This window comes from Priapulus caudatus, unplaced genomic scaffold, assembly GCF_000485595.1.
Source record: "Priapulus caudatus unplaced genomic scaffold, Priapulus_caudatus-5.0.1 Scaffold1527, whole genome shotgun sequence".
Lineage (NCBI taxonomy): Eukaryota > Metazoa > Priapulida > Priapulimorpha > Priapulimorphida > Priapulidae > Priapulus > Priapulus caudatus.
The window spans coordinates 23,250-34,105 of record NW_014578588.1 but is presented as its reverse complement, the minus strand read 5'-3'; the positions used below and the strand labels follow the sequence as shown (position 1 = coordinate 34,105).

The following is a 10,856-nucleotide window of genomic DNA, read 5'->3' as shown; positions in this document are numbered from 1 at the left end:
AGTCTCCCGGGAAGCGCCGCAGACAGAGGGAAGGCTCCCCCTGCTTGGGAAATACTTGCTCGAGGATGAGAGAGGAGGAGCGAGGATGAGAGAGTGTCAGAAGGCGATTTCCGCAGAGCCAGCCGCTCTAACCGCCAGGTGGCAGCCGCGTGCAGACGCGCCATCCACCTGCGAGAGGTGTCGCGCCGATAGTCGGAACGCCGCCGAGCGCCCGGGATCGTCACACCGACGACGTCACGGCCTCTTCCCGACGAGCGATCGGCGGTTCCGCCCGGACCGCGCCGAACGTTCGCTTTCTCGCCCGAGCGATGCAATCTGTGGAATGCTGGTCGCGCGCCGCCGCGTGACGTTCGTGACGTCGACGCCACTCGTCCGATGGTTGAGAATCGAGACAGCCGGACGACCCGCCGCGGCGCCCTCATTCACTGACCTCGTTCGACTCGAATTTCGCGACGTCGCAGCCAGCCGAAGCCAGCGCTCGTCGCGATCGCCCTAGCCCAACAGTATCCCGGGATCGGATGCCATCTGAAACCTCTGTCTGATGTCAAACTGTTCGCCGAGAATCCAGAACAACCTTATGTTCCAGTGACACCTTTTCAGAACAATATAAGGTCTCCGGTGACACTGTTAGAAACAATATTAAGGTTCCCGGTCACATCTTCTTAGAACAAATAAGCGTTCGTGATACCTTTAGAACAATATAAGGTTCCGGTAACACCTTTAGAACATATAAGCGCTTCCGGTGACACCTTTAGACAATATAAGTTCCGGACACCTTTAGAACATATAGGTTCGGTGACATCTTTTAGAACAATATAGCTTCCGGTGATACCTTTAGAACAAAGATAAGTTCCGGTGCATAACTTAGCGAACAATCATAAGGTTCCGTGACACCTTTAGAAACATATATAACCGTCGGTAACACCTTTAAACAATATAAGTTCCGGTAACCACCTTTAGAACAATATTAAGGTCCCTGACACTTTAGAACAATATAAGGTTCCGGTGATAACTTATAGAAACAATATAATGTTCGGCTGATAACTAGCACGAACAAATATACGTTCACGTACACACTTAGAACAATATAAGTTCGCTGACACCTTTAGAACAATATAAGTCCGGGTAACAACTAGGAACAATATAGGTTCCGGTGCACCTTTAGAACAATATAAGTTCGGAACACCTTAGCAACAATATAGTTCCGGGGCTAACCAACTGAGAACAATTATAAGTTAGTAACTGGGCTTGCAACCTCCTTGCGTTTTAAAAGGAAGAATGAGGTTTTGTTTCGTCATATTCTTTCGCTTTCCTTTTTGTCGGAACATTTTTTATCTCGCGTCGTTACGACTTAGCCCGAATTTGTTCGCTTTGTTGCCGTGTTGCTCGCTAAATTTGTTGAGCAGAATGAATATGTGATGTACATGTAGCTATAGATGCATTACCTTATTATCTGTGTAAATATTTAAAATTGTTAATTTTATTTGTTTGAAAGTTATTTTTGCCATAAACAAAGTGTTCACGAAGAGTGATGTGTTGTATTTTTTCATATCTACATGTTGAAGTGTAGCAGTAGCGAAAAGTTAACACATACTTCTGTATTTAATAGTGCAATGAGAAAATATGCAAATATACTGATAGTGTCTGTGTCTCATGCATTGCAGTGACACATCACAATTACACATGTATGCACGCATACACATCTATAGACACATTTGCAATGTCAGACTATACATCTATAAACACAGATTCGAACTTATAATGTTAATTTATGCATGTATAAACACAGGCACATGTGTTATCTAGCATACATATATAATAATGCAAAATGCAACTACAGTAGCAGCAGTAACAGCAGCAGCAGTAGCAGCAACAACAACAACAACAACAACAGCAACAGCAGCAACAAGAACAACAGCAGCAACAAACAGCTAGAGCAGCAGCAGCAACAACAAACAGCAACAAACAGCAGCATCAGCGAGCATGACCCCTGTCAGCACGCATTCCTCTCTTCTCAGAAGTCTGTTCTCCATCCTGCACGTCTGTACCTCGCTCCTCCCCCCCGCTCCCCCCTTCCCCTCCTCCCCTCGCTCATACGAGCACACAACATTCTAATAGGTGCCTGTCTGCCACGCTCTTTCCTCGCCCGGGAGCAGCAGGATTCCCTTAATGGGAGCTCTCCCTACTGCCTGCCTGGGGAAGATGTCAATGAGGAGACGAAGCTGTCTAGGTAAGAGGTCAGGACTGCTCCTCTCCATCTCTCCGTGCTATATTTATTTATTATTATAAGGGGTTCAGAGGTCTAGGTAGGGCTGTGCCCTTGTACTCCACCGCTTCGTACTATATTTAGTTATTATAATATTAAAATAATGTTATTATTATCAGCAGCTAAATTAAATTTGTCATCATTATTAGCTCCTGTTATTATTTATGCTCGGGGATTTCCTCCGCGAGGCCGCTCCTTTCCTATACACCCTAGCGTACGCGTGGACGTTCTCTTGTTGCACGTCGCTGCATGGCGTTCTCTTGTTCCTGCCTCGTGCGTGTACCTCGGAGCGTGTGCACGTGTACCTGGTGGTTGAATGCGGTGGCACTTGGCAGTGGGGCTTGAGGGCAGTGTTAGGGCAAATTATTGAACATGTGTGCATAGTGTAACGTATTTATGGTGTATGTATATATATATATATATATTATATGTATAATTTATGTATATATATATATATATATGTATAATTTATGTTGTATTACGGCTGTTGTCCGGTAACACTGTGACACTGGTGACATCGTTGCTTGGTGACAGACCACTACAGTGTCGCACGAAGCCGTTGTCGTATTAGCGTACTACCTACATATATGATACCCTCGGTAACTATCTGATCATGCGTTAGGGTTAGGGCTACCCTATTACCAGGCCTGCTAGCAGCTTTATATTGAAGGGGTCGTTTTTCAATGTTGCAATATTGCGCTCTCAGGCGCGTGTACACAATTATTTGTACCAGGGGGGTCTAACGTAAACAAAGTTCAGCACCGAAGGGGCCCGGGAGCTGGTGGTTCGCCCCCAGAACATTTTTGAAATCGTAGACCTTCTCAGATGCGTTTTCATCCGACCAAGGGGTCCACTCCGCACCCCCCCTGTACACGCCCCTGCTCGGGGCGCGAAGCGACCCGAGCGAGGAGCAACCGCGACCGAGCGGGCGGGAGGGTGTGCGGAAGCGGGGTGCACTGTTCACCCTCCCGCACGATGGAGATTTTGCAATTATTACACTAAAATGTAGAGCACCTGATGTGAAATTCTTGCAAATTATTCAACAACACCAAAAAATCTCGGGGGGGCCGTTCGTGCCAAACCCCCGAACCCCCCCTGCTACGCCATGCATATACGACAACGACCCCTTCAGCCACAGTGCTCGTGCCGTTGCCTGCTGTCATGTCGCGTGCGTGATAGGATATGTAGAGAGAGACTCATCTCCCTTCTCTCGTTCATCAGTACGAGCGGAGAGAAGGGAGCCGAAGGCCATAGCCTCGAAAGCATAGTCAGCCGGTGGTGCTTCGGTGGTTTTCGTTCGTTCGTTCCGTTCGTTCTTTCGTGCAGTGTTCCGGTGTTCGACTGTTCTCGCTTTTTACACGTCATCGTCCGATTTGTTGCTTATTCACACTGTTCGTCCGTTGCACGAGCATCCACGCCATATTCACGCGGCAAATGATACTACTCTAAGAGCTAAATTATATTAATATATTTACCAATTAATTGCAGATATTATGAATAATAATAATAATTAATTAATTATAATTATCAATTAATTAATAAATTATTATGAATCATCATTTATTAATAAATTATTAATTATATTATTAATTAATAATATATTAATAATAATAATATATCATTAGCTCTTGATACTACACGTGTGATGATTGTGTGTGTACGCCCAGTGTTCTAATTTATCATCAGCGTTGTGTCGTGTGTAGTTTCTACAGCATCTGCCCTATTGTCATGCATGTTTGTGGTGAGTAGTTGCTGACTGCCATTCACATCCCTTGCAATTCTGTGGCCAATGAGTTTGTTACCTACCGCCAGGGGCTTGTGCGAGGTTAATGTTTCACCGGCGTGATCTCTGAGTTTTGTTGGTGTTCAGTTTGCTTACCATGCACGTTTTCAGTTCACTTCCGCTAGTGCCTGGCTGTAGACTTACAAAACACGCAACCACAAAGCTAAGGGGCAAACACAGTCCTCCCCACCATTGCACGCTCGCCCACTAATCCGGATTCAATTAATAATTAATTAATTAATTTTTTCACTAATTAATTAAATTAATACATAAAAAAATTTCAACATGAGAGAAATTCAAGCTGCCTTGGCGCGAGGTCTGTTGCCTCTCCGAGTCTCTAAGTGTTTATGTAATTCACTGACGTCGCTACTACATAATTCATTATATTAATCTTAGATCATCATGCTGAAATCCGGCAACTGCATGCGTAGCCATGACGTCATCAAGACATATTGACACGTGACATCATAACAGCGACACATGACTCACGAACGTGTGGATACGACCGAATGAATTCTATTTTCTTCGTGTTTCTTCATGCAATTTTCATCTCGTATCATGCGAATGCCTGCTGCATCACTCTGTGTGTATTGTGTGTGTGTGGTGCTGTGTGCGTCCTGCCGTCTGTGCTGTGCGTCGTATGTGTGACTGTGTGTGTGGGTGGTTGATGTGGTGTGTGGGCTGTCGTGATGAGCAGTATTCACATTTTAACCTTTGCTGTATTTTCTAGTTGGTAGACCAGTCGCACGCATGCATGCACAAATCTTCACGCAGCCAAGGTTGGTTGTCCGGGTTGCCCCCAGTGAGTATGATTGTGCTCACTTCGAATGTGACAGATTCGCCGATGCTACTCGGTCGCCAGACCTGGCCACTGATTGGCTACTCTCGCGGTTCACGGGCTGCCGATTGGCTACTCGCGCATTAAACAGGCTACTGATTGGCTACTCGCGCATTGGACAGGCTGCTGGTTGGCTACATTTGAATTTGGGTCGTCAGGTTGCTGATTGGCCATGGGAGTGTGTATATAATTGAATGCACAACTTGCTTGATATCTCGCCATGATGTCACTGACAACATGGAATGACGTCACGATCAGACCACTGTGGTGTCACATGCATCGTCATATTCTGTCACATGTCTCGCCACATGTGTCACACGTCTCTGTCCCCTTGTGTCACACGTCTACATCACCTTGTGTCACACGTCTACATCACCTTGTGTCACACGTCTTCGTCACCTTGTGTCACACGTCTCGTCACATTGTGTCACATGCATTGTCACATTGTGTCACATGCATTGTCACATTGTGCCACATGCATTGTCGAGGTGTGTCACATGCATTGTCACATTGTGTCACATGCATCATCACATTATGTCTCATGTCTCGTCACATTGTGTCACATGCAGCATGACACGATCTCTCTGCTAGGGATTAGGAAATTCTGAGTTATTCTTAATGAAAACGGCTGGCAAATAAAATGTTGCTGTTCGCCTCTTTTGAAAAGCCCATTATTGCCTATTAACGCGTTAATAGTACTTTTGCCAATCGAAATGTTACACGAAGGTACCGCTTGCGTGTTTACATCGTGCGCGTTTATTAAAATCTTAACGTGAGACTCATTCTTCCCCGCTACCGTCAACGTCTCGAAGTCATGACGGCAGCGCGGCCATTTACCTGTGCTGTACCGCGAGAGTACGCGGAACTCCGCATGTTATCTCGCGACTGCTTCGGGCATCGAAACCAAATGTGTCCCGGCTGCCCGCAAATAGCACAAATTGGGAGGCCTTCAGGGGTATATAGATATTGCGTGTTTGGGCGTGGTGTTAATAACTGTGCGGGCGGTGTGTATCGCTGAGTGTTGCTACGTGGCGTGTAAGCTTGTCTGTTGCTGTTTGGCGTAAAACTTGCCGATTCGCGCTGCGTTTGTGCATTAGTTCTGTGTGGTGGTTGCGTGTATCGTTGTGACTGTTGTATACGTGTACCATCGCGCGGCCGTGTGTCGTGCGCGACCTGCACTGGCTGTGTGGAGTATGTATTCGCAGTGTGTGGTATGTGCATGCGTGCATTTTGCGAGACGATTTCGCGTAAGTCTTCAATTTGTTGTTGCACGGATGGTGTCGTAACAGTCGATATTTGTGCCACCTCGCTACCCTTCCGATTGTGGGCTCTAATATCCAATTCTAATTGAAACGATGCCTGCTGCGTAGCTATCTCTACCGCCCTACTGAAAGTAGCAGGCTTATTTTTAAGCAACGTTTTTCTTAACTTCTCACTCCTTACCCCATCGGTAAACGCTTCAACCAGTCGTTCATTATAATTTACATCCGTATTTAATTTTACCCCGTATGCTATCCTAGATAGCGCTTCCAATCTCTTAGAAAAGGCTTGTACACTCTCGCTAGCTTTTTGCTGCGCGTGTTTAAATTGTTGGATTGCTATTGGCTTAGCCGAAATATCAGAATAACGCTTCGTTAATATTTTTAACACATCGTCCCATTCTATTGAAGGGTGGACACTCATGATTTCAGACAGATAGGCTGCCGGTTCTTCCGCCAACAGGCGCAAAGCCATTCGAACTCTTCGCTGCGAATCATTTTCATTTACAATAATAAAAAGCTGCTGTAAATTGACCAACCATTGCCCAAAGTTAATTACGGAATCATCCCCACCGCTAAAAACTTTGTAATTATTCAGTAACACCCATGACTGGACCTCCCGTAATAACCGTTTCATTCCCGGTTCGTGAAACGTGACTTCACGGTGCTCGTCACGTTCCTGACGACCGTCACGTTCCTGACGATCGTCACGCTCGTCACGTTCTATATCGTCACGCTTATCTATGTTAATATCCGATAAATGGGGGTGCAACGGGTCAGTTCTTTTGTTCGCCATGATTAATGTGGGCTGACCCCAGCAAAAATGTTAGACACAGTACTACCAAAATATACACAAAACGGGCGCGAAATTGCGATAACTTACTATTATGCTCCTTAGATTACCAAGAAATATCTTTGCACTTACATATTCATGTTGCGACGGCCGTGGTAAATGCTGACAAGACGCTTCGATTCCGCTCTGCTCCTCCGCAGTGATGGCTTACACTCGACACAAAGAGAAACAATGAATTAGTACCCAGACTACACACAACATTCTGTAAAATAAGAAGTATAATGCAGCAATATAACCATAAAAAGTGAACAGAATTACTTATATTTTGTGAAAAAGTGGAAATATTTTTTTTATTTTTTATTATTTACGGTGACGTAATCACTTTAAGGGAGGAGGGTATGCGGGGAGATATAACGTTGCAGCTTTAGGGAGAACCCAGCAGTTATGAGCAAGGCAGTCCAGCCCGGCTAACAACAAGCGAATATATATACCGACTTGGGCACGTTTTATGGTCGCCAACGCTTAAAGGCATACTAGGCCCATTGATTATGCAATGTTGACGAATGCTAGAGTAACTGGCACCTTGTGTAGTTAATATAAGTACATAACCTTACATCCAAACGCGTATTAGTTTGTCCAATATCACTCCTGGTTACTAAGTGTCTACTAAGTGTCTAATTGAAATCCGCAGTCCAAGAATCAGTTGTTTACAGTTTCAAACCGCTGCCGGCGAAGCGGGGGTGATACAGATTTATAGTGCACCGGACATTTTCCCACGCATGCTCGGCCGTACGCAATGCTATCATCAGTGATTTCGTAAACACGGACGCTCGTGATAAGGAACTTTTTGTCAGGGCTGTCCACGTGCGTCCGTGATTAGTACGTGTGTTTTACTCCATTCCCATGTTTAGTCCGTGGCCGTGGTTTCACCGCTGACACCTTCATTTCTAGCCCGTTCGATTTGCTTCCTCAAGTTAACCTGGGTCTACTCTGGCCAGCCCCAAATACGTTCGATTTGGCAGTCACGTGGTATTTTTGTGTTACCTGGGTGAGGCCGAAGTAACCTGCTCGCCGAGCCGCTCACTTGGGGCAAGTTGGGGAAGTATCCCACAATCCATTGAACTAGAACCTTGAATCATGGCGACGATATATCAGTGTGGGAATTGCATGAAACTTTTCCCAACACTGATGGCTGTATCACTGCATAGGCCATGTGCAGGTTCTGCGACTTCTACTAATGTTGATTCTGCCGAAGCTGGATACTCATGGGATACTGCAGGAGCTCAGGAAAATGGTATCCGCATTGTTTTACCAGATCATCTGCTAAGCCTAAGAATAGTCAATACTCCGATTCTTGCTAAGAATAGCAAACAATAACTACTGTATACGGACTGTATACTACCTATAGCAATAATCATTCATCTAAAAACACGTTTGAAACTTTCATATTTTAATGCAAGCAGTATCTAGCGAATTGCTGTTGACCCACGGGCACCTGTAACGCTGTTCTACATACCATTACCTACGATAATTGACATGTATGATGTAGATATTCATATATACTATAGTATTAGTAATACTGTATACATAGCCTAGGTAATGGTGTATGTTGAGCAGAGTTACACGTGCCCGTGGTTGACTAAACTGCTTCCTATTTTCACATTTATAACACATTATCTGTGACTGTATATTATCTTTTATATAGATATACATACTTTTCGATATAAAATATTATCTGTATATGTATTCATTTTGTAATGTGCATTTTGAATATATAATAAATTTAATATTATCTGTGCAATAAACTTAATTTGTATTTTATTTTGCTTTTTGAAAGCAAGATTATCCACCAATATTCCAAGTTATCATGAGGGTACAATACATCATTTCTGCTACTTTTTATTCCAGAGTCAGGACATGAATGGACAGTCCAGCAAACAACAGCATTGTTGGATGCCATTACAGAACACTTTGATGAATTGAAGTCAAGCACCAACAAGGCCAAGGTGTGGAACAAAATATGCGCTGAGTTACAGAAACACGTACCTCATATCTCCGTGCATAAGTGTAAAGACAAATGTAGAAACCTGAAGAAGTCTTACCGAAATCACGTTCAGCAAACGAACAGAACCGGTGCTCAGCTGTCAACATTTAAGTTTGCAGACGAGATGTTCGGAATCATAGGGGATGACCCAAGTGTGGTGCCAATATACGTTGCAAGCTCAGATGCAGCTGCAATCGAGAGTACGCTAGGTGACAGTACGCTAGGTGACAGTACGCTAGGTGACAATACGCTAGGTGACAGTACGCTAGGTGACAGTACGCTAGGTGACAGTACGCTAGGTGACAGTACGCTAGGTGACAATACGCTAGGTGACAGTATGCTAGGTGACAATACGCTAGGTGACAATACGCTAGGTGACAGTACGCTAGGTGACAGTACGCTTGTAACTATCTGATATGGTTAGGGTTAGGGAGTAGGCGTAGGCGTAGGTGACATATATGTACCTGAGGTAACTATCTGATATGGTTAGGGTTAGGGGTTAGGGGGGTTAGGGTTAGGGTTAGGGTTAGTGTACCCTATACGACAACGACCCCTTCAGCCACAGTGTCTGTGGTTTGCCTGCTGTCATGTCGCGTGCGTGATAGATATGTAGAAGAAGACTCATCTCGCCTTCTCTCGTTCCATCAGTAGCTGAGCGGAGGAGGAAGGGAGCCGAGGGCCATGCTCGAAAGCATAGTCAGGCCGGTTGGTGCTTCGGTGGTTGTTCGTTCGTTCGTTCGTTCTTTCGTGCAGTGTTTCCGTGTGTTGGACTGATCTCGCTTTCTACACGTCATCGTCGATTTGTTTCGCTTACTCACCACGTGTTCGCTTGCACGAGCATCCACGGCATATTCCACGCGCAAATGATACTACTACTAAGAGCTAATATTATTATTAATTATATTTACCAATTAATTGATGATATTATGAATAATAATTAATAATTAATTAATTATATTTATCAATTAATTAATAATATTATGAATCATATTTATTCATAATATTATTAATTATATTTATTAATTAATTAATTATATTAATAATATCATTAGCTCTTGATACTACACGTGTGATGATTTGTGTGTGTTACTGCAGTGTTCTATATGTTATCATCAGCGTTGTGTCGTGTGTAGGTGGTTGTACAGGCATGCTGCCCTATTGTCATGCATGTTGTGGTGCAGTAGTTGTGACTGCATTCACATCCCGTGCAGATCTGTGGCAATGAGTTTGTTACCTCCGCCAGGGGCTTGGTGGAGGTTATGTTTTCACCGGCGTGTCTTTGAGTGTTGGTTTGTGGGTTTGTGGGTTTGTTACCATGCACGTTTCAGTTCACTTCCTCTAGGTGCGCTGGCTGTAGACTTACAAACACGCAACCACAGGCTAAGGGGCAACCACAGTCCTCCCCCACCTGCACGCTCGCACTAATCCGGATCCAAATAATTATTTAATTAATTTTTTTCACTTAATTAATTAATTAATTAATAAAAAATTTCACATTGAGAGAATTGAGCTGCCTTGGCGGAGGTCTGTGCTCTCCGAGTGCTCTAGTTGTCTATGTTTCTAACATGTAAGAATCGGCATTACATGGCGTCCCACTAGTACCCAGCGATCTCGACACCCCCACCCCTTTCATGCTCGGTCCGTGGGGCGGGAAGATTTGTAACAACCTCGTAATATTGCTGACACAAGTTTCGACAGCACCTGGAGTATTTCTGTCTGCAAAACTTGTAACATAGCCCCGTTGACGTTTTGTCTCTTCCTAGCTATTCATGACAACACACTATAATTCATGTCGTTGTATTTATATGTATTCCTGACGTCACGTATAACTGTATGCAGTCTCGACTCCTACAGACAAATTATTCGTAGTCAT

General features: G+C 44.3%; 2 protein-coding genes across 2 annotated transcripts in view; both read left to right on the top strand.

Moving 5' to 3' along the window:
* The window catches only part of LOC106816914 (SH3 domain-containing kinase-binding protein 1-like), a 42,643-nt gene extending 33,712 nt beyond the window's left edge, over nt 1–8,931 (top strand). Inside the window, exon 7 of the mRNA XM_014821557.1 lies at nt 8,848–8,931. The gene's annotated coding sequence lies outside the window, so the exon portion shown is untranslated. The remainder of the gene's footprint in view (nt 1–8,847) is intronic.
* Nucleotides 2,162–10,856, top strand: part of LOC106816913 (SH3 domain-containing kinase-binding protein 1-like) — a 31,414-nt gene continuing 22,719 nt past the window's right edge. The window contains exon 1 of the mRNA XM_014821556.1: nt 2,162–2,230. Within this exon, the coding sequence (XP_014677042.1) occupies nt 2,170–2,230 (61 nt within the window). The 5' untranslated portion in view covers nt 2,162–2,169. The remainder of the gene's footprint in view (nt 2,231–10,856) is intronic.